Consider the following 24,261-nt stretch of genomic DNA (forward strand, 5'->3'; position numbering starts at 1 on the left):
CGTGAGCCTAATGACACCCAACCGATAGCCTACTTAAGAGTGACGAGATAAGCCTGTAAAATCCGCGAGGGCACGTCGTCTACATCGTGCCCGCGGCTGAAAAAGGAAAGGAAATACACGTTGAAAAGCGCGGCCCGATAAAACGGCGCGTCGACGCCATTATTCGAATAATCGATAACGTCGCGCGATCTCGATCGCGATAAGCCAAATCCACGCAGGTGGCTCCACGTGTATTGGAAATTCAAACTCATGGCGTACCTCGGCTTTCACCGGGTTACCTCTACCGTGCACGTCGGATCGAAATCGAGGGACTCGAGGGTCTTCGTCGACGCGAACACGGCTCGACGAATCGTCGAGTTGTTATGGCGACGATAATAAGAACGGAAGATCTACCGGGATTCTTTGTAATCGACACGAGTCGATTCCGGGGATTTCGTGAAATTCCGTGTTGGCCGCCATTTTGTATCGAGATAAAGAAATTAAGAGTAATGTGAAATCGTGAAATTATTAGACAATAATGTAAAAGAAAGTTCTATCGGTTTCTCGGGAAATAATACGAGTCGATTCGGGGATTTTATGAAAGTAAGTTGGACGCCATTTTGTATCGAGATAAAGAAATTAAGAGTAATGTGGAATCGTGGAATTATTACGAAGACAATAATATTATTTTATTTTACATAGAAGAAAGTTCTATTGGTTTCTTGGGAAATAATACGAGTCGATTCGGGGATTTTATGAAAGTTAGTTGGGCGCCATTTTGTATCGAGATAAAGAAATTAAGAGTAATGTGGAATCGTGAAATTATTAGACGATAATGTAAAAGAAAGTTCTATCGGTTTCTTGGGAAATAATACGAGTCGATTCGGGGATTTTATGAAAGTAAGTTGGGCGCCATTTTGTATCCAGACAAACAAAGTAAGAGTAAGTAGAATTCTGAAATTATTACGAGAACGACAATGTAAAAGAAAGTTCTATCGGTTTCTCGGGAAATAATACGAGTCGATTCGGGGATTTTATGAAAGTAAGTTGGCCGCCATTTTGTACCGAGATAAAGAAATTAAGAGTAAGTGGCATCGTGGAATTATTATGGCGACAATAATGTTATTTTATTTTACATAAAAGAAAGTTCTATTGGTTTTTCGGAAAATAATACGAGTCGATTCGGGGATTTTATGAAAGTAAGTTGGGCGCCATTTCGTATCGAGATAAAGAAATTAAGACTAAATGGAATCGTGAAATTATTACGAAGATAATAACGTTATTTTATTTTACATAAAAGAAAGTTCTATTGGTTTCTCGGGAAATAATCCGAGTCGATTCGGGGATTTTATGAAAGTAAGTTGGGCGCCATTTTGTATTGGAAACAATAAGAGTAAGAACAAAAGAAAGAAATGGGTAAACGATGCTCTGTGTACATACACATGTACAGTGAACAACTGAAAAGAATACTTCTGGAATGCAGAATCGGTGATCAAAATTTTCGAAAGATTATTTCATTATTGTTCAGAGTATTGTATCGCACGAACTGATGTCTAATAACATTATTTTCGCGAGGAAAGTAAAGTCCGTTACACGTACTCTACAGATGCATGCATCGAATCTCGGCCGATTTTTCGGCAAAAATTTGAGAAACACTGATTCGGCTCAGATACAGGATACTTATCTAAATACATAATACAAAAATATATATAAGTATCTATCTAAACACGATAAAGCGGCTACCGAATAAAAATTTGCCGTATCGAAATCGCGGGACGAGATGTTTCGTTAGAATTTTACGATCGTAAAATCGAAACGAAATTTACGACACCGTGGTCGTGTTTTATTCGTTATCTATAACCACGAGTTAAAAAAAATTTTGCCCATCTCTGGTACCAGATCCAGAGGCCGATCTAACTCGTGGCTCGTCGTCGAGCAGCGCGACGCGACGATTCGACGACGCCTATCGTTGCGAACTGACCGCCAGCGATAATTTATCGAAGTAACGCGTGGCTCCAGTTTGCCGCCGGGTTACGAAACCGCCTTCGATGCGTGTTTCTTCTTCTCACGGGGGATCGCGACTTGGCGCGTTGGCCAAGTCCACGTTTCGTAATAGATTCCCGCCGCCCCAAGGAGATTCAGGTGTCGTATCGACCGAGACGACTGCACACGCGTCCGGAGAAGTTGTATATCGCGACCACCGATCGCGATGATAACCCCTGACCCTCGAACGAGTCGAATAACGCTCGATGATCTCGCGCCTCTACCGAATCGACGTTTCTAGATGGATTCGTGCGCCACTCGCGTGGTTAACCTTACAGGATATTTTCTCAACGGACACCTAGCCGAGTCCCCGTTTCATTCACACCGAACGTGAAACGTTCGACTCGGTAACCTACGCGGCGTCCACGAAACCAGCCACGACGTTGGAATTAATATTTCGGTAAATAAATATTAACTCGTTATCGCGCAGCTACCTCGTTATCGGAGTTGGTTGTCTCCGTAGCACGTCGGAGGAGTACACATTTCGCATTTATCAGCGGCCACGGTGCACGATCGAGACGGAGACTCGTCGTTTCGAATCAATTTAGTTTCTTCGTTATTCTGGGACGAAACGGTCCTTCGAGATTACTGACGCCGGTGGCGCCACTCTGTGAGATACTCAAGGCTGCGTCTGCTTGCCTCGTGGCTTAGAAGAGCGGGGGGAGGGGTGACAGAAGTAGTACATTGTGGGCCACAATACTTCGAGCGAGCGGTTTTCGCGAGACGCGTCGTTGTCGGGAATTCGACAATTGGTAACGCAATTTGGTATTGCGTTTCTGGAAGGACAAATATTAAATCGTTATCGGTAATACGCGCGAATCAGGCGAGGAATATCGAACTAGCTCTAAATGTTGAATTGTATTCTTTTAAATTAGGAACGCGTATATTGTTGCATACGGAGCATTCGAAAAATCGATGAGGAGATAGGTATCTTTATCGAGCGTCTAATTCGGTGTTTCTCAAACCTCGCCTCTTCGTTAACTCTCTCGATAGAGGTAAACTTTTATCGGATACTAGAAGTAGAATTAATAATAATAGTAGAATAATAAAGACGTTTTTAATCATTTTTTTATTCAAATATGTAATATATTTCTAATTTATAAAAATTTTTCGGTAGTTTAAATTGTGTATTTCGTTAAACGGTAAAGTCGTTTGAGTAACCGATCCTACAATTATTTCTAACATCGAAAGTGCAGAACCTCGATAATTGCAGGAAAACGGGGCTAAACATTCCTGCAAGTACGGAGGTGATCATAATCCAATAAAAAGTCCAACTTAAACAGTATATCCCCACTATCTATGGTCACTGTTACCTTACTCACCCTCGAACGTCACTCGTTGCTAAGTGACCACCCCCTACCACTCGCCAACACAATGCAACGAACGAGGTTCTTATGCAATCACCGAACTTACATTTATCGAGGTTCCACCGTGTTCCAGTTCGGTGAAACTCTTACGCGCAGATAGTATTGTCCGACTACCTGTCAGTACTCAAAAACATTAAAAAAAAAAAAGTATAAACACGATTTAAAAAAATGATCAAATTTACAATTTCTTTAATATTTCGATAAAACGAAATACACGTATTTCGAAAAATCTTCGAGAACGAAAGTACGCGTAAAATGATTAAAATATCAATTCGAACTATAAAAGAAATATTGTCCAATTTATTTTCACGAACATTGACTATTACTCGGACGAAAATTACGTCGAATCTCTATTATCCGAACTATCCAATTCCCCGAGACATTCGAATTCCGTGAGTCGAGATTCACCCGTATCGTTTTACGAATGAAACGATCGAAGCGCGAAGAAACATTTCCTAATTTTTTTTAGAGACACAAAGGAACACGTGACCTCTCGGTGACGAGACTTCCGCGCGAAAACAAGCGGAACCGACGACGTTGTAGCGTCTCGTTGTTCGATTCTGTCCGTCGAGGACCGCCATTTGCTGGAAAGGCCAGCTCTCTATTTTAATTGGATTCCGGCCGCGTCGTCGGTTGAATCAACTGTACTGTTAGTCGAGCGTACGAGCAAACCTGCATATATTACTCGACTACGTGTACATGTGCATTATTAATGAGAGCCGGTTCATGCGTAGACGATCGCGCGAGCGCGGCGGAGCACATGTTCGGGACACGTGCGCGCTGCCCGCTCTTGGCGCGAGATTTTATCGTAAAGGACGACGACGTTACGAAAGACCCCGATATTTTCGGGGAAAGGGTCGTTCTCTCTATACAGAGACGATTTTAAGATTAATTGTTTCGTCATTGAAACGATTGGATGATAATTGTGGTATTTGAAACAGTGGTTTCCAAACGTTTTCGAAAGTGCCCTTTCGAGAACTAGGAAGAACACTTTCGTCTCGAAAATGTTTCAATTTTTGAAAGTGAAAATGTTTCAAATTTTGAAAGTGAAAATGTTTCAAATTTTGAAAGTGAAAATGTTTCAAATTTTGAAAGTGAAAATGTTTCAAATTTTGAAAGTGAAAATGTTTCAAATTTTGAAAGTGAAAATGTTTCAAATTTTGAAAGTGAAAATGTTTCAATTTTTGAAAGTGAAAATGTTTCAAATTTTGAAAGTGAAAATATTTCAATTTTTGAAAGTGAAAATGTTTCAAATTTTGAAAGTGAAAATATTTCAATTTTTGAAAGTGAAAATGTTTCAGTTTGAAAGGTTTGTTTCAAAATTTTTTGGAAGGTGGTTTCTCCAAATAAAGAAAGAAACTTTTGCGACCAAAGTAAGTGGTAGGTTTGAAATAACACGAGAAAAATATAGTCTTGTTGTTTTGAACTTCGACGACCATTGATAGAAAAAAATTTTCTATTTTTTCTGTTTTAGAAACTTCTTTTTACGCTCTTTTGGATTGTACGACGACCCTCTCTGGGATTTATAGTTAAATCTTGGGTAAGAGAAACAAACTAAGGATTAGAAATAAAAATAATGTTACGTATTTAACATATTGACTTTTGCTATGTAGATATCTAGTTTTATAGAATGTGCATTATTCACCTCGATTTTCCAATTATTCTGATCTAGAGAATTATTCTAATACTTTTCTGTTATGTTAAAATGAAACTTATTAAATATATTCCGAGTAAAGATACCTCTTGAAACAATCTCATACCTATAGAAATTGTCAAGTACTATAAAAATACGCAGACATTTGACTCTCACATTTTCGGCGAACATTGATTCAGAACAGTTATTATTAACCAAAGAACTAGTGTACTTTTTTAAAATTAAAATCACGTCAAACTAAGGATCAAAAGTAAATGAAATCCATTAAATTATATTTAAACGTCAACACCTGTACACCTGTATCTATCGTAGTGATATGTATTTAGTAAGAATACACTGCATTATTAATAACAATTACCATCGTTTCAAGACCTACCGATATTCCCAAACGGTCCATTGCACGCGTTTATTTTCGCATATCGAGTTAATATAAAGTGCGTAGTACGTTTCTCGGAGAACGCCACGATCCAAGACAATTTCGCAAAGAATGCAAGCAATGCGCGCGAATCCCATGTGTAACGATGCATCATGCATCATGCTCGGTTTCTTCGGCAAAACAGAGACTCACCTATATTCCCGGAAGCGTTTAACCGATGAAGAGAATTCTAGAAGCGTTTGATTCAAGCGAATTCATTTTCGATATTAACTATTAAAAACGTTTCCATAGCTGTCGCGACGACCGGGTAAAAAAAAAATAAAGGTCGATTTTCAAACATTTCTCGGAACGACTTCACGGTCGTCCGATGCACAAGTGCATTCTTGATATTGTTCAACCCATTACGTCTTCGTTCACTTAAGCTCATTTAAGGATAGATCAAAAATTGCTCTAACGAGGCGCAAACACATTTATTGTTTAAGAACATCTTTCGAGACATCTTCCCATAATAATTTCAAACGATACCGATCAACATTCGTAAACATATTTCTCGTACTTTCTAAATACGACGGAGCTTGTCGCTGTTCATTTTTTGGACACGATCAACGAGAATTGTTGCAATAATATGTATTGTAAATGTATTAGAATGTATGGTGAAATAACCCGGTGTTTTATTTTTATTTAACGATCGTCGAATGGAACGTTACGTTCGACTTTGGAAAATAATCGATATTTATAAACCTGAAACGTATCGAGTGTTCTATTATGTACACAGTCAGTTAATACGAGACAATACGTAACGTAATGATAAAATATCTCTTATTCGCAAATTAACAAATGGCCAGGAGTAAATAATAATGGTCGGTTGTAACGTGAAAGTTTGTGAAGAGTTATTAAAATATTTTATATACGAATGTGGTATTCATTACCCACGAATTGTCAATACTGACTCCTCTCTCTTCTAGATCGTAGATAAATTATAGAAGAAGGTTAAACGATGCGCGAATAAAATATCGTAGAAATGAATCCAAGATAAACATAACCGTTGTGTTCTAAAGATAAAAAAATAAGATAAAAATGTCGAATAAACTAGTATTTTCACAGAATACTACTCTAGATACCCCAACACTGGAAGTACACAACTCCGAGTGATTAACTTCTTTATTCCCTAATTATTTAATTAAATTTTATTGCATTATTTGTATAAGCATACTCCTCTTTCTAATACATCACACCATTCTTTCAAATTGATCCTTTATTACATTACATCTAAAAAAGACCAGAATAAAACGATCAAAATGTAAAAAAGTATCTTGCCACGATTATATCGTATAATAATTTATTAATACGAAGCGATCGATCGGGCTTTTATTTTTCACAAAGTCTCGGTTTCTTGGTACGTTGAGGTTCACCGAGAATCGAATATTTTTTTCAAGCGAAATTATTCCCAACAGGTATTTTCTTGTAAAATGAATTCTCTCGGTAAATGTATTTTCCAATCGGACAGGCCTCGAGAAATGTTTACGAATACGCGGAACAATTGTCGACAAAGCAACTCCCGACCTATCTAACAGTCCAGAAGATGTCTTTTCAGCGCTCAACGATCAGAAATAGCAAACTCGACACCTGACGGTTCGTTCCACGTTAATTTGTGATAATTTTAACATCGAGTCACCTTACGAGCAGCTCACCTTACGATTCAAATGGTCTCGAGGTGCGAACGAGAGGACAGGATCGACTGGAGATCGATTCATCGAAAGGTCACGCGCAATACCGACTAAATCATCGATCGAGTGTGTACGTTGATCGAGCAAAGGTGATGAAAAAAAAAAAAAAAAAAAAAAAAGAAAAAAAAAATTTCACCAAACTCGCAACGAGAACGTGTTGTTTTAATTAAACAGGAGTGGCAGAAGTGTTAACGAGCGGGAACGAGAAAGCACGTGCATACGTGCATTTTTAATCGAGTTCCTGTAATTTACTATCCTCTCTCTGTTTTTAAATCGAACGCTCAGAATCTCACGGTCGTCGAAGAATTTACGAATCGTGAAACGAGATAAAATATTATCATACCGTCATTATTAATACCATGACCGTCGCGCAGAACTACGAAAAGAATTCTAGAGAGAGATGTCGGTATTTTGTTAAAATTGTGAAAAATTTGAAATTTTTTATCTTAATTAATACAATTGATACTCAAAACACGGTTAATCCGAGTCAAACACAGTTAATGGTTGACGAATAACTTGCAAAATGATCATTTCACATCTTTGTAACTATTCTTGGAAATTTAATTTTATAAATGTACGATATACAATAGTAAATTAAAAAGATTGTAATTCTGAGTAAATTATCGATCGTGTTCGGTTCGATCGTTAAATTTAACAAATTTTAACGCGTCACTGTTCGTTGATTAATTTGCACCCTCGAATGCAACGATTGGTAGGGTTTCACGAAAGAATTCTAAAATTAAACAACAAAAACGTACAATTTTCTATTTGATGGTAGAAAAAGAGACGGAATGATATATTGGCCGGTGTTACGCGAAAAAGTCTCTAACATTCAGGGCTCTGTCTTGCGCAATTCGATATTAGCATACATGCCCCCATAAAATCGTAGCTCTTGGTCGTGAGACGTGAGCACACATCGAAGAAACTTTCCCCGTGAAATCCACGTAAAAATTCGGCCACGACACGCCTAGTTCAATTCGCACACCGTGGTGAAATTTGACGAACATTCTCTCTCTCGGTCGTAAAAAAAAAATTCATTTTGCCATCGTGGACGAAAGCATCTACGGTCACTGGTGTCCCACGCGCGAAACAATGACGACGTAGATAAGTGAATGATAAACTGACGAGATTCAGTGTTTTCGTACGTGTCCACGAGTTACGAAGTGCACTCGAACTGAAACGAATCGCTCTTCAAAATTCTCGTACTTTAAAATTCTCTAATGACCATTTACAGCGCCACTCGGATAACTGAAACAGTTTCACCCTCGGTAACTGAACCGAGATCGCCCCCCACCACTGTTGCCCGACTCTCGAAAGAAAAGATGTATGGTTAAAATTATTACTTTTTAACGAGCTTCTTGGCAGCGATGGGATATAAAATACCGTGGCCAATGATATATAGTTTTATTTAACGTCTAAATATCCTCGTTAATAAAAGCATTGTCGACAGATAATCGCACGGTGTAGTGAGTATAAACGTCTACCCGCCAAGACACTATTATTTTAATTGTTTTTCGTCCAAAAGTTTCACAAGGAATTCTACACGCCTGTTTTAAACATCATTAAAATAAATATTCTCCACTTTTACTTTAATATTTCGAACAATGAATTTATGAAAATATACAAACTGTAGAAATATAAAAAAATGTTACAGTATAGATGCTCGAAAATCATTCGGAAAGATTCCAACTCCAGTTTGAGCCAGTAACATTTTTCATCATAGAATATCTTCCGAAATTGCAAACCATCTACGCGAAAAACCATCTATCGTTGTCTTTGGTATCTGTCGCTGTGCAAAAGTTGGTTAAGAAATAAATGGTACGCCTCGACACGTTTCCGTGTCGCGTACAGGACGATACGTAGGATAAAATAGCTACGTTCCCCGAATAACTGAACAACGTAGGACCAGATTCGCGTTCAGTTCTCCGGGTGATGCTGCATTACCGACGCGAGAGAGGCGCCCGCTCACGTTGCACGCGACGGAGACGTACGATCGGTAACCGAGAAGGGCCGAGCAGTCGCGATCGACTTGTGCGTCGAAGCGGACTCGCATTTCCTTTCCTCGACTCCGCGCGAGAAAGTGTTCCCTGCTCTTCCTGTTCGCCGGATAACCAGGGTGGCATCGCGACTCGCGAGCGTCCTCTGCGCGAGTCGTGCTTCGTCCTGAACGACCGAATGAATCATAAACGATGGAACGGAGATAAAATGCAGAAGAGTGCGCATCAAGGGTGACGGAGAAAGGAAGGAGTGGGGGGAGTGAGGGCTGTGATTTATCGCCGCGACCGGTGAAGGAGAAAGAGAAGAAAAGAAATGGAGAGTACTGACGCGTCCTCGAAGGTTATCTGGAATTGAACGCATCAATTTCCCGGGTGTTGGACAACAAAACACGCGACGATATTAATAACAATAATACCGACCGGGAGATAACGGTGGAAAAATAACGTCAACTCCATTAAGACTTTTACAGAGAATGGAGAATCATCGAATAGAACTCGACCGAACACAGTGGCGTTCGAAGCTTCGAGCTCGGCGCGACGAGACAAGCCTTGAGCTCGACGCGACGAGACAAGCCTTGAGCTCAGCGCGACGAGACAAGCTTTGAGCTCGACGAGATGAGACAAGCTTTCGGCTGAGTTCGCGCGACAAAAAATGAGCTCGACAGACGCGGTGGGGGCTTTGCAACAGTAACAAAAGCTCAAAGCTCAAAGCTCAAAACTCGCGCGACTCTTCGGGAGTGTTGAGTTTTGGCCTCGGCACGCATGCCAAACACTACTTGGGCTTTGAGCTCAGGTATCGTGTCAAAAATTGAGCTTGATCGTGTCGATGGAAGCTTTGTAACAGTTGTTCTGCTCTCGCAGCTCGTTGCGAGCTTTGAGCTTTGGTCTCGGTGCGCATGTCAGAAACATTTTGAGCTTTGAACTTAATTTGGATAACCAGTTTTTGATGGCTTCGGAAACATGAATTTAAATTCTGTTAGATATATACAAAAACATGTAATTATGTATATTTATCGTTATACGTGAAACCACTCGAATCAAAAGTTTAATCGTTATTTATGAATTGACACCCCTATGACATTCTTGTGGCGATGTTGCCATGCTGTGACACTGAACAATTTAACTATGAATATATGTATCTACACAACTTCAGCGGTTGCGTGAATGTTATAATATTTAAAATAATTTGACGTTAAATTTTGTTTCTAACTAAGATAACGTCAAAAGTGAACGACAAAAATGTACGTGTACTTTGTGTTTAGAATATTATCAGAGGTACAAGAATTTTAACAGACTCGCATTTATTGAGTTGTTTGTCGGTTATATCGATGAATACAAAAGTCGATATCACAAACATGGAAACACAAATATCGGCCGTTTATAAAAATTGCTCCTATCGTTGTACCAATATTTTCTTCGTGCTCGGTTGTAAACATAAACAATGATGGCTTATGACAGCGTACGTCCTTAATTTATTTTATTTTCGTCTCATACCAATATCTATATGTTGTTTGATTAATGCCTCTGTTCCAGATGTGAATTAATTGACTAATGTTTATTGCACGTTGCAGCTTACAAATTATTGGATATTTCACGGCGAAATGAAGTTGTTCGAGCGGGTTGCGGCAAAATTGTTAATTAAGTTCGTTACCACCGATGAGAGCATAAACAACCTGGAATAATCTCGTTTACAGAAACACGTTTATGAAAGAGAAAAAGTCGTAAAATGAAAACGCAAAACTGTTATCATTTAATCTGGGCCTAACTAGAATTCACCATTTTTTGTAATTCCGGCAATTAATCATCCCGGTTACGTCCCAACTATAAATCCTCAAAACCTCGACCAGTGCTCGTAAAATATTTCTCTTAAATCTATCAACCTCATGCGATGATATAATATGCGGATGTCTTTTAAAACCAATAAAGGCTGACCTCGAATGAGCGCATTCGTGTTGCTCGAACTCGAAAACACATGGACACACAGTGAGCCAAACAATACAACACAGAATCGTTCGCTGCTCAAAATAATTAAAGGATCTTGTACATCCGATAACATTGGATGCGGTCGTAACAAGCTATTTATATTACTCGTAACTGTTCTCGATCAATCATTTATGACCATCTTTAAAACTATCAAGGATAAGACGATCTACATTAAAAAGAGAAAGAACGATTCGTAAAATAAGAAACAAAAGTAACATACATAGTTGCAAAATGTAGCGAGCTATAATCGTACAACAAATACAAGCGTAATCCGTGAGTATTATACGCATAACGAGTGTCATATATAAACTAGTTTACGGATGAAAATTACAAATTTGTAGAGGTATAAAGCATTTACAAAGTTCCGTCATAAAACGTATTCCGCGTATTGCACGCTCGTTAAAATTCTGAAACTAGCGTCTGATTTACCTCGTTACAACAGGTGATCCCCTGATTACCTCGAGCAGCGTGATTCACAATTCAGCCTTCCATTAAAAATAAAATCTCGTTGGGGCAAAAAGAAAAGAAAAGGAAAAAGAAAAAGAAAACAACAACGAAGCAAAAGAAACGCGATAAAATTCTGCGTGCCAAAAGCATATTTATGCCAGTGCAAATACAGCATACAGCGTACGGCATATAATGGCGCGTCGCGATTCGAAAGACAGGTGAAAAAAGTTACTCAAAATACCAGCAACTGGTTCCCGCTCGAAGCACCAATTACCCCAGCGGCCGTCGAGACGCGATCGCGAGGCGTTGAATATTAAACAGTAACAATCGACCGCGAACGGCTGGGCGAATCGAGTTTACCGTGTCGATAGGGCTCGGTCAGCGCATTTCCGGCGCACTGGAGCTGTAGGAGCATCTGAAAGTGTTCGTGTCCCGGTTCCAAGGTTCCGCTGCTGGTCCTCCTTAGTTCCTGCCGCTTCTTCTCGAGGTCGGGTGCCATTAGGTCCCTAAGGACCGCCGGCCCGAAGCGATCTCTCCTTTTTTTCTCAACGAGTTACCGTACGGTGATCCCCGACAATCGCAGTTATCGATCCGCGCGTTTTCACTCGGTTCCGCGGTTCCTCACAGTCCATCGGACAATGTTCCATGTCTGTCCGGCCGGTCCACGTGTTCGCGAGCCACCGAATCCCACCGGTCGATCGAGAAACGCGCGTCACTCGGTAACTCCCGCTCCCGGTGTACGTGCGCGTCGATAATTCGGCGCGATCGCTACGCGAGTCCCGTGTGCATTAATCACTCGGTAACTCGAATGATCTGTGCACAGGCTCGCTTCCGAACGGAGCAACGAGTCCCCGTACGAAGGGGGAAACACAAGTCGGCACAACGACACGAGTTCGACGTCGATCCGTGAACGTAGAGGAGAACCGAATGAACGCACCGTTCGTAACAGCGCGTCGCGCGATCACAACGAGTGTCAGACGCAGACTGGTGTTCGTCGTTTCGTCGGCGATCGGACAACCCGGCATGGTTTGAACGGCGAGTAAATAAGCCCCCACCACCGCAGCCCGCGCGACATGTTTATACGCTCCCTCATCCCCGGCCGGCTCGGATATGCCGAGGAGGAAGGTGACCAATCAGCAGCCGCTAATTACCGACCGGGCTATCTATCGCATCTCGAGCTACTGTGCTGTCGGCGTTGCACACGTTCTCGCGCTGGAATTTATCAGCCAGCTTCGTGCTCGTTTTCCGGGGAGAGGGGAGTGGGACAGGGGGGAACCGACGTGTCGAAGGCGCCTCTCTAACGTGACGGGGTTAACACCCACGCTACTCGTGATCGTTCGACGTGTTGTCAAAGGGATGATCTTCGCCAGGACTACGGGACGAGAAAAAAAATTTCTAACCAGTGGAAAGTGTTCCTTCGGTTATCGAAGCTTGACAGGGGGAACGGTCTGTTCATCGATTTTTATTGGCTTTCACGTACGGTAAGTCTACGACGAAAATAAACCGACGTTCTTCGTTTCGATGAACTTCTTCGTTCGAATTTTCGCGTTTGGAAATTTAAGCATCGAGCGTAGTACGTCTCGAGAACGCGCCTTGACGCGAACTCTTCGTTCCAAAGGTCGAGGGTTCGAGTCTCCTGTTCTCTATATAATATTTTTTTTTTCGCGCGTTCAATCTTTCAAACTCTATAATACGCGTTGAGGAACTGTAATTAATAACATACGTCTATCGCGTGCACGTCTATAACCGGCAATTTTGTAATTTCCCGGATGATATAAATCGATCATAAAAACATAAAGAACAGAAATTCTTAAAAAAAAGTCGACCTTCGGAATACGAGTCGAGCGACTCGACGATCGCGCCGAAGCGCGCTCTTGCGGAATGCTTTACGTTCAATTACGTGCTACAGTGTGAAATGTTTACATTTTCGAACACTGAAATTACGAATATTACGGAACAGCGGAACAAACAGTCGGATTATTTACGATCTAGATCCACCGCGTGAAAGTCTATAAAAATTGATGATTGGTCGTCTATGCCCCTTGTGAGCGACATTTTTACCATTCTGAGCCACGCCATTTATAGACAAAATATGCACAAATTGAAATGTATACTTTTCGTAATAAAAGGTTTATCGATTATATTTTACTTTAATAACACAGTGTTATTTTTTCAAATATAAACTTTGATTTACAATATCCCCCTGGTTCCCTACTATTATTTTATAATAGTAGAGCTTTCGTAAAATAAACAACAATCGATATATAAACTGGAACTAAACACTTTTCCAAATATTTCGAAAGAAGCAAAATCAATATAAAGTCATCAAAAACTGATGATTGCTACAACAATAACATTCTAACGAAATTAACTAATGTACACCGTTTCGAAGATCGGTGAAGAAAAATTCGTAAATATAAAATTTCTTCTACAATTTATTAAAAAAATTCAAACAATGAAGAGTCGTACGAAATCGCAACTAGAAGAGAAAATTTTATTTTCCAATTTCGATGAATCGTAGCAATGGTGGACGTTCGTTCTCGGAACCTCCTCGTATCGAGTTTTCGATTTCCACTTTTACGAGAAGTTAATCTAACATCGAAGATTAAGTAACGACGGGAAAAATCACGTGGAGAGCACGTGCCCCGAAAAGTTTCAAACTCCATTTACCACCCAAAGAAATCTTCTAGGAAAAAAAAAAAGAAGTAGTTATTTCTCAATTCCGACTCGTTTTTATAAGTGGAATTCCCTACGTGCTTGCACCACCACTGCATTCCACATATTTATAAATTTGATAATACGTGACCTATATTCGGTTGCCCAAGAACGTGGCCGAAAATGGAGCCTTCGAAGTTCCAATAAATCATAAACAATTAGTTGTGATAATTCCTTTTGCTTCGTCTCCATTCGTTATTGATAATTCTAACATTCTACTTTGTTTCGCTAAAGAGAAACAGAAAAGGTAACAAGGATTTCCGGTTTAGAGACAAAGCAAATGCAACCTGCACTATCGCATTCACAATCGATAACTCTGTCGATAGTCACCGCGAGAGTGAATTTTCCTTTTACAACCGATTCGTTAAAAAATAATGACCACCCGAATCCAGAGATTCGATCTCTTTCGAGAAAAAGAAAGAATATATATTGGGTTGTTCGGAAAGTAATTACAAAGTTTTCCAAAACGGAGAATCTATAATTTACTAAAACGTTTGTACACTCTAAAAAAATCGTGTTTCATTTTCACCGAAAAAAAAAAAACAAGATGACTTTTCGAACAACCCAATAATTTACAAAGTAGAAAAAAAGAAGGTAAGGATAAAATTTAAAGGAGGTTGCGATAAAATTAGAACAGTGCGACTAGAGTAAATGTAACATATATATTTTTCATTTATTAGATTGTTCGGGAAGTAATTTCGTTTTCCAAAACGGAGAATCTATAATTTACTGAAACCTTTGTACACTCTACAAAAAATCGTGTTTCATTTTCACCGAAAAAAAAAAAAGAAAAAACGAAATGACTTTCCAAACAACCCAACGGAACGCGTACACCACGATAAGCTGTAGTATCGGGGAAACTAGATTTACTGGTAAGTTCGGGATCCCGAGGAGGCGATAAAACGCGATGTTGGCGTTACTTCCACGACACGTGTTGGTCGAATTGCTCCGTGTTGCTTTTTCTCGCCGTGTTAACGTTCCTATCGACCTTTTCTCCGCACGCATCGGTGAGCTGCAACGAGACGCCAGCGTCCCACGGTGCACGTGCTGCTGTCCACGCCAATGAACACTGATTCGAGGCGCCGTTAAACGTGACAAAACGATTTATAAAAAAAGAAAAAAAATTAATGAAAAGGTTCCAACTGTGGTCGATCGCGTGCGAGCCCGGTATCCAACCTGTCCGTTTTCACGGACGGTGGTGAAACTTGATAAAGGCTCCACATCTGGTTCGCGAAGCAACGTGACCCACACCGGCGGGTCATTGTTTAATTTTCCACGTCAGGTTAATAACAACGTACAACGGTAACCTTTGCACCGCGAACGTACACTTATCTTCGTTTCCACTCATTATCTTCTTACCCGGCGCTCGATTTCATATCGACTCTGGTACAATAAAGACGTATCGTTACCATAGGGATCTCTAATAGGAGCAACATTACTTCGTACAGTCGCCACAGACATGTTTGTTCTTGAATTGTCCGTGTCGCGTGACGTTTGTACTCTTGGATATTTTTTATCAAAAAAGAAACCACATTTTTCCGATATTACAGTCCCTAATTTTTCACCGAAGTTGTTCCATTGTTTTAACCAGAAAATAATCACTCTCGAGGTGTATTTCGTGAATTAAAATAGCAGAGTTGTGTTTCCAAAATGAAATGATCGTGAAACAATAAGGTCTATTCGAAATAGTACCTCGAACGTTGTCAGGTCTCTTCTGAAGTAATTAACGACGATAATGTTTCACAAATGATCGAGGATCTATACAGACGATTGAATCTATACTCGACTCGTTGGAACGTTTGAAATTGGTTATTAAAATTCATTATTGAAATTTTCGTTCAATTTGTGCATCTCGTGCACGTGATCGACCAACAGAACTCATGATTGTTCGTTCGGTGGAGAAATTCGATGTCAGCGATTCGATCATCAATCGACCTGTGTTAACGTACGTCAACTAGATACAAGAATGCGAAGATGTTTCTCATAGAAGGAAAAGTGTTATCGAGAATTCAAACTTATCGATTCCGCGATCTTCTCGAGAATCGTACCTCGAAGAAGATCTTTGTCGTACTCAGATGCAATCGAATGATATTGCATCTGGTGCGTATCGTTCCTATACGCTTCGAAATAAAACAACAAACACTCGATTATCTCACACGATTTTCCATTTCATCTCGATACAAAGTTCTGAGGCTCTCGTTGGCAAACTCTTTTCATCGTTTCTTATTTTAACGTTGATCCGGTGCACCAACAACGTAGTTTCCTCCGTGAAGTTTCACATTGTTCACGGTCGAGTGACACGTAGTCCCAAGAACTCCGACGGATAGTTACGGATTGAAAACGCGATGAAAATTCGAAAAGATTCTAGAGGGATGAAGTTCTCTACGAAACGATCGCGAACACGTTCAGCTATTGGAATTCCGTCCTCGATCGTTTATCCACGTGGCACGTGAAGGTGGAGAGGTGTGGTAGAGGGGGAGAGACTAATCAAAGGAAAGCATCTCGCGGTCGATCTCGTCATTAGTTCATTAACGAGCCGAGCTCTCGCCAACAATTGACGTCACCGCGATCAGGGAGAATCTCACGATCCGTTCAACGCACGACGAGGCTCCTGAAATTACGAAAGGTCAGGACGATGAACTAGGCGAACGCGTTATCTATTTACTTAATAGCGAACGGGATTCCGGTGGGCGGATTAAACCGAAAACGAACGAAACGGTACGAAAGAATGACGTTGCGTAACGAATATTCATGGTGAAACGAACCAACGGTTGTTCCGTCCAATCGGTTTACAGGTAGAAGAGGGGAGAAATTCGCGCGAAGCGATTCGAAAAACGACCGGCAGACTTTTAACGCGATGGACTTCGATCCTCCTCGCGAAAGATCGATGACGAAACTCGTTCGAACTACTCGTCATTCGAGATGACGATAATTTCGAAGGTCTTCCACCTTCGACCATTATCGTTCGTTCTGTGAACGTCTGCCGATAATCCGATAACGACACGAATTTAAAAGCCCGTAGAGTTCTGCATCTCGAGTAATTAGTGTCGAAGGTTACCGCTCGTACCACCCACTTGTCGTACGGGCTGTTTGCTGTGAGCGCGTAACGCTCTTACATAAATTAACCATCGATGTATCCGCGTGTCGTGTGTCTCGAATATTGACGATAGTGTTCTCACGTGTCGGTGCTTTTATTAACTTCACCGCGAACACGATTGTTCGTCGAGGTTGAACGCGACTTGTCCGTTTCTAACGAACCGATACACGTCTCCGTTGATCGACGAGATAATGGTTACGAAAATGGAAACCGTGAAACGTGCAGATTCAACGTAACCGGGTACAGTTGGTTCGAGATCGATCGAGCGCTTTCTCGAACGCGAGTCTCGACTCGTTGCTCTGTTTTACCGACAGAGAGCGCGTGACTACGGCTTCGCGCCAAGATAGACGGAGGAGTGGGGGTAACTCCTCGGTGGCCTTGAGCGGCCAGTTCATTCCATCCCTACTCGTTCCTTCCGTGTTTGTAATTATTGCGACTCGTCGCTCGATTTTACCGCTGATTCGTTTAAGATTAATATCAACACGACCGTCACGATGGTCACTGATAGTGCTCCAAAGTTACAACGATTCTCTGAAGCGCTTACAAGACACGAACTCGAATACTTGTGGACTTTTAAATAGCCTTTTAAATAACTTTATATCACCGTCGTTGGTAATATTATAAAATATGTACATCGAAAAATTGTAGAATATTTTTACTTTTTATGAATGTCTTTTATGGTTACAGCGATTTCGAATATCCAGCAAAATATATTCTCGAGTAAAAATTATACTTAAACCATTGAAAAAATTGAAACGGTATCTGTTTCAATTTTATACACGTTTCCAAACGATCCTAAAATCGATGGAATATTTCATTCGTCGAATTGATAAATTCGTCGATACGTTCAACGACACTTTCAATTAGTTTTCTTTAGCTCGGGCTTATTTCAATCTTCATGAATGAAAATCACAGCGCGTTTAAAATAGAAAGAAAAGAAAAAAAAATATACTCGTTCGATCGTATTCGTTATTTTCGAAGCTATAATTCCTCTTAATTTGTCACGTTAACGACAGACGTGATAACTGTAATACAGAGAGGATCGATCGAACATCGTGGAACCCTTTCAGCGACACCCTGGTAATTGCTACATGTTCGTGGCATGGTCACTGACCCCTAAGCCAGTCATAGCGACGAAGCTGCTATGAATAATGATAGGAAATTGTCCGAATTTCCGCAAAATCATGCTTCAATTTGCGAGTATCGTATTAATCGTACGTAAACTTAACCTTGGCTTCGAAACGGAGGTGTTGTCAACATAAAAATTAACGGACAGAATTGCGAGGAGAATGGTCATCGAAAAAAAAAAAAAAAACTCGATTCGAAGAATTGATTTTGTACACGTAGAGACCTCTATACTCTTTCGTATCGAGACTGAATAAATTTGAAACGTAGCATTTTTTTTTAATCGATTTACAGAATAAAACTTATTATTCTAGTTGCAACGATATTAAATTAGAATGTGAGGCATTTTGTATACTCTCTCATTTTTCGTGGTATTTTTTTTTTTTTTTATTGTCGTCCAACTGAAAAAAATTCTACCCAGTTTTAAACATTAGATTGCAACGATAAGTATCGAAACGATAGAATTTTTCCAGAGACACACCGTTTAGTAATACACTGTTAAAAATAATAAACAGTTGACGAGTCTGGTCAAATTCAAGACGTTTCTTCCACATGTTTAAGAATGTCCACTAATGTCAAGGCTAATAGTACCAAGGTGATTCCTGATCTAAAATTAAACCAAAAATGTAAAGTGAAATTTTTTTACACGAGATTTCCTTAAGTAATCGTGTTTCAAAATACCTGGGACACGCGCCAATTAGAGCTCGGCTCGGTGGATCTCGTTAGAAACTTTTACGCGTTCGATGCGCGACAATAATTTACGACCAAAGATTTATTAAATTCGAACGCCTTTTATCGTTAGAGGCGAAAAATATCCGAGCGTGAAGGCACGCGTAATTTCAAATTCCATTATCTCGATTCCATGCCTCGTAAAAAAAAAAAAAAAAAAAAAAAAAAAAATATTTTAAACTTTCGACCAAAAAATCGCCCTCCCTTCGTGCACGCAACAAAGTACACCCAATAGTATCGAAACTACCACAATTGTAATTGTATTCCACTTTCGTATCGGTGGATCTGAAGATTTTTAATCCTTTGATTAAAAAGTGTTTAATATTAATCACGCTCGACTATTTACCATGCACGATATCAACGGCTCTCAAAATTTTATCTACCCTCTGTTGACATTCAAGGAATAAAATTACTCTCGAGCAAGTTTCGCGGAATTGTCGCGCGAGAAAGAAAAGAAGAAAAAAAAAAAGAAAAGAAAAAAAACACGAAACGAAAAACCCGAGCGATTGGACGTTGAAATTTGCAAATGGCGGCCCCGTTTGCGTAGGATCGCAACAAGCGGTCGACGTTTCGTCAGAAATCCCGCCGAAAAATATTTGAAAAACGAAACAATACAGAACCCGAGCGAAACGAGCCGATACGGCCGATCGCCGCCGGACACGATTGTTAATAGCGGCGGGGTAAACAAATGTAAAACGTTGCCCATCTGAGCAGCGGCAACGGTCGCGGGACTCGTGACCCTCGACATTAAGGTCGCTCTAATCGAGTCAGAACGTTTCGCTCACGCCAGCGAATCGCGCGCGTATCGCGCGCGTGTATGTAGAATTTTTTCTTCAAACAACCGCCAATCGTCGCGAGTGCTTCCGAACCCGACGTAGCCGGTTTCCTTATCGCCGCCCTCGGGCTAATCTAAAGGCGGATACACACTCGGCGAACGAACAACGCGTATCGACGGCTGCCAACGACGGTCCCTGGCTCGCGCGTTGCCGAAATGGTCGTCGGATCGTCTGAGTCACCTCACGTGCGTTCGAACTGTGTCACGAGGGTGCCGGTAACACGATCGACGAAACGAGAACCGAGTGGCACGAGAGTCTACCGTGCCTAGGGGACATTAAGCCGCGTTCTCGCGTGCGCGGACCGCGACGCGCGACACTCGAGAACGTTTAATACCCACGAGGCGTAATAACGCGGACCGCTACCGTACGCGAACCACTCGGTGTCATTTACGAAAAATAACACGCAACGATTTCGATATTTTCATTTCTTTTCCACGGATTAATTTCTTCTTTGCTCCTTTCTACATTTGATATTTATTTCTTTCTTATTTTTTTTGAGGGGGTAGAATCTTGAGCGTGGTAAAGACGTTACAATTTTTTTCAATGCGATACGACCCTAACGAGAATTTCAAACCGTGAAGTGAAGTTTATTTCACTCGATCACCGAGTAGCTCTCCACATGCACCGATCCCATCGGTGATCAATTCATAGAAGATAAGTTTCCAACGATATTACGAATATACGTACATCGCGCGACAAGTTTTTATCTCTTGTAAATTTAACGATCTGGAAGTGGTAATTGTCCAGTTACCAAGGAAGGATTAATTTCAAGGGAACGTGGTATGTTAAGTTTGAACTGGTGTCCCTGAAATTGTCGCTACAAGAGGGACCACTTCGTAGACCCTACAAGTGTCTCTCGATACTTGTCGATCGCGTTCGAAACTAATTGGTATCGATTTTGGTGCGTGTGCAAGAATGACGTTTTCGAATGGCGCTCGTTTCAATTCGAAGTAACGCGTAATGAATTCTCGAGCACGGCGATAAATTTGTTCCGTCGGTTCGCCATCGTACGAGATCAGTTTTTGTGTCCTTTAACGAGCACGCTGGCTACTAATACCGTTTCCCGTGCATTTTGCAGCGCGGCGAGCGAATCGATTTGCATTAATCCACGACGAACGCGTCAACACTCTCCGGAATTAATCGTTTCTCTCTGTATAAAAATTAGTTCGCGGAAAGAAAAAGAGAGAGAGAAAGAAAGAGACGGACGAACATTACCGCGGTATCTATAGGCGTCACGGTCACTCGATTATTACAGATTATTCGATAGATCTTCGTTCTGCGTGAACAACAACGAGAGAAAATTAATTCGAAAAAGATAAAAAATTGTACACGTGCGGTAGATAGATTCGGCTCGAAACTTGAGTGTCCACCCGAAGGCTACCTAAAAAAATACTACATCGGCCAATAAGAAAATAATTATCACGATGGAGTAATTGCAACCAATGCCAATAATTCGAACACGGATCAAAATTAAACATTCTACCCAATTCCTTACCGATGCGCCTTAAAGTGTCTCTGTTTATCGTCGTTGCACGGTTCGATGTAATTAGAGTGTCACACGGTCGAGTAATTATTGCAACGATATCGTGGAAAGTGTACCAAGATCGTTTCATCGTCGACGATGCACTCTACGAAGTGAATTATTTATTCGCGGAGAGCGTTGACGTTGAATAATTAAAATTTTACGGACAAAACGTCCGATAGAATTTTTATCGACGCTTCCCGATCGATTTTATAACGTAGATTCGTGTAAACTGAGAAATGAAATTTCAAACCGATCGGTGGCTTCCCTGGCTTCGTGTTTACGAAGGTTTACGTGTCGTCTCTAAGCTCGCTAATCGAGTTCTCACATTCAATACCGAACCACCACTCGGAATAAATTACACACTCGGTACAAATATTACTGTACATTAAATACACAGTATCTGGTTCATAGCTGACGTACGTTAGAAATAAATATAGTACGTCAACGATCAGTAGCCGATTAGTCAGCTTCTCATTGTTGGGGATCATCGACCGATTAATCGGCTTTTCTTGCACAGGTACTAAAGACGTTCTTAAAGGCGATTAAGAATAAATATCGAGCGAAAACACTGTGCGGCACAGTGTACACGACAGGCGCTACGTGTATTACATAAATTAAAATGGAAATTGAAAAATACTCCATTTCCTAATTTTTACGATTTATCATTTAGGAATGTTGATAGATTCTGTGAGTAACTCCAATTGGAAAGAATTTGAATAAAATATATTAAAAACTACTGTCGAAAAAAATAATACTGTTAATAATATAAAAGATCGTAGCACGAAAAATTCTGTCGATCAGAGTGTATGCAATATTTATATTGCGTGCGATTAAGAATAAATATCGAGCGAGAACACTATGTAGCACAGTATATATAACAGGCACTATGTGTATTACATAAATTAAAATACAAATTGAAAAATGCTCCATTTCCTAATATTTACGATTTATCATCTACGAATATTGATAGATTCTGTGAGTAACTCCAATTGGAAAGAATTCGAATAAAATATATTACAATCTACTGTCGAAAAAATGATACTGTTAATAATACAAAGGATCACAGCATGAAAAATTCTATTAATCGGAATGTATGCAATATCTGTAACAAGTTTTGCTATTGCGTTTATTCCACATCTTTGTTTTGTAGCTCATAATAGACCCGACGTGAGGATATTACTTTGACTTTGAAATTTGAAATTTGGCGCCATTTCGTAATCAACGAAAAAACTCAAACACGATCGAAATTTCGAATATTTGAACACGCGATGAATTCGTTTTCATTCAGGAGGGTTAATTATACACGACTCCGTATTATTTCGTGCATTATTCGATTAGGAATATAATTAAATGTCATGTTTGTAATATCGATAATCACGTATTATTTTCTCAGAGAATCTCTTGGGTATTTTTTGTTCAAAAAAGAAACCACATTATTTGAAATATTTTAAATAATATTACAGTCCCTTATTTTTCACCAAAGTTATTCCATTATTTCAAGTACAGAATGATTACTCTCGTAGGTGTACGTCGTGAAATAAAATAAAAGAATTGTGTGTTCAAAAATGAAATAATCGTGAAACAAGGTCTATTCGAAATAGTAGCTCGAACGTTGCCAGGTCTCTTCTGAAGTAATTAATGACGCAGCTTCCTTCAGTGGTGTAAGAAGTAACAGCACCGTGAGCAACGTCTTACTTAAGGAAACGCGACTGGAACACTATTAGATAATCGTCAACTAACACGATCAATTACAGCGCACATAATTTCTACCATCGATTGTAAACGTCAAGGGACAATAGCGTCTTTATTAACAGCGATATATATGCAAATGCAGACATAATCGAGTTTTGCACACGCATGAAGAAAATTCGACGAGATCAAAGGTTCGATGTTAATAAATTGAGATTAATATTCGAACTACTGTCATAGAAAACGAATATTTCTAACATTCGTTAGAAGCGTTTATTATTTATTAAAATGGAATCGATTTATTAATTTCACCTCGTATACAACCGGAAATATTCATTGAACATCGTGTGCATAAGAATGGATAATATTTATTCAAATTTGTCGTTTGTTTCGTAAAACAATTTCTCATTTTCTCTAATAAAATCCAGAAATTGATAAATTTACATAAAACGTGCCGAGCGTAGCAAATCAATGTTATCGTGTAGTTTACATTAATGAAATCATCTACAGACTGAGTACAATGACAACCACGATTCGTTATTTGCATCGAGCGGTAATCGTGTATATGTAAAGAGATGCGCAGTGTAAATAAAAATTTGAAAAAGAATGTCAATATTATTTCTCCGACCGTTTTGCATCGAATGAACGAAAAATCATCGTGATAACGTCGAATGCAACGCGTTGCATCTCATGCAACCATTATAGTAAAATCTGTCGATCAATTTCATAATCTGATCGTTACGAGAGATTAGAGTAATTATTCTTAAACGTAAAGTATAGTAGACGATACTTTTTGCGGCACTATTTCTTATCGCATTCGTTCATATTTACGACCATTTTATGAAATTATATAAACACAGTCTCCTCGAGCATGAAACGTGTACATTAAAACAAGTTTCGTTTGTACTCGTATTTCCCTCGTTTCTGATTATAATTCCTTGCATAAAATGAACTCTTGTGTTGACAACTCGT

The 24,261-nt window shown here is 39.9% G+C and overlaps 1 protein-coding gene across 4 annotated transcripts in view; it reads right to left on the reverse strand.

The window, feature by feature from the left end:
• Nfat (nuclear factor of activated T cells 3) overlaps nt 1–24,261 on the reverse strand; it is a 92,287-nt gene that overhangs the window by 26,397 nt on the left and 41,629 nt on the right. For 3 of the 4 annotated variants that reach the window (XM_076311158.1, XM_076311157.1, XM_076311155.1), the window contains exon 1: nt 11,934–12,563. The exons of the other annotated variant lie outside the window; for it this stretch is intronic. In XM_076311158.1, the coding sequence (XP_076167273.1) occupies nt 11,934–12,072 (139 nt within the window). In that variant the 5' untranslated portion in view covers nt 12,073–12,563. Of the gene's footprint in view, nt 1–11,933; nt 12,564–24,261 lie in introns of those variants that run through there. 4 annotated transcript variants of the gene reach the window in all.

Source organism: Ptiloglossa arizonensis, chromosome 5, assembly GCF_051014685.1.
Source record: "Ptiloglossa arizonensis isolate GNS036 chromosome 5, iyPtiAriz1_principal, whole genome shotgun sequence".
NCBI lineage: Eukaryota > Metazoa > Arthropoda > Insecta > Hymenoptera > Colletidae > Ptiloglossa > Ptiloglossa arizonensis.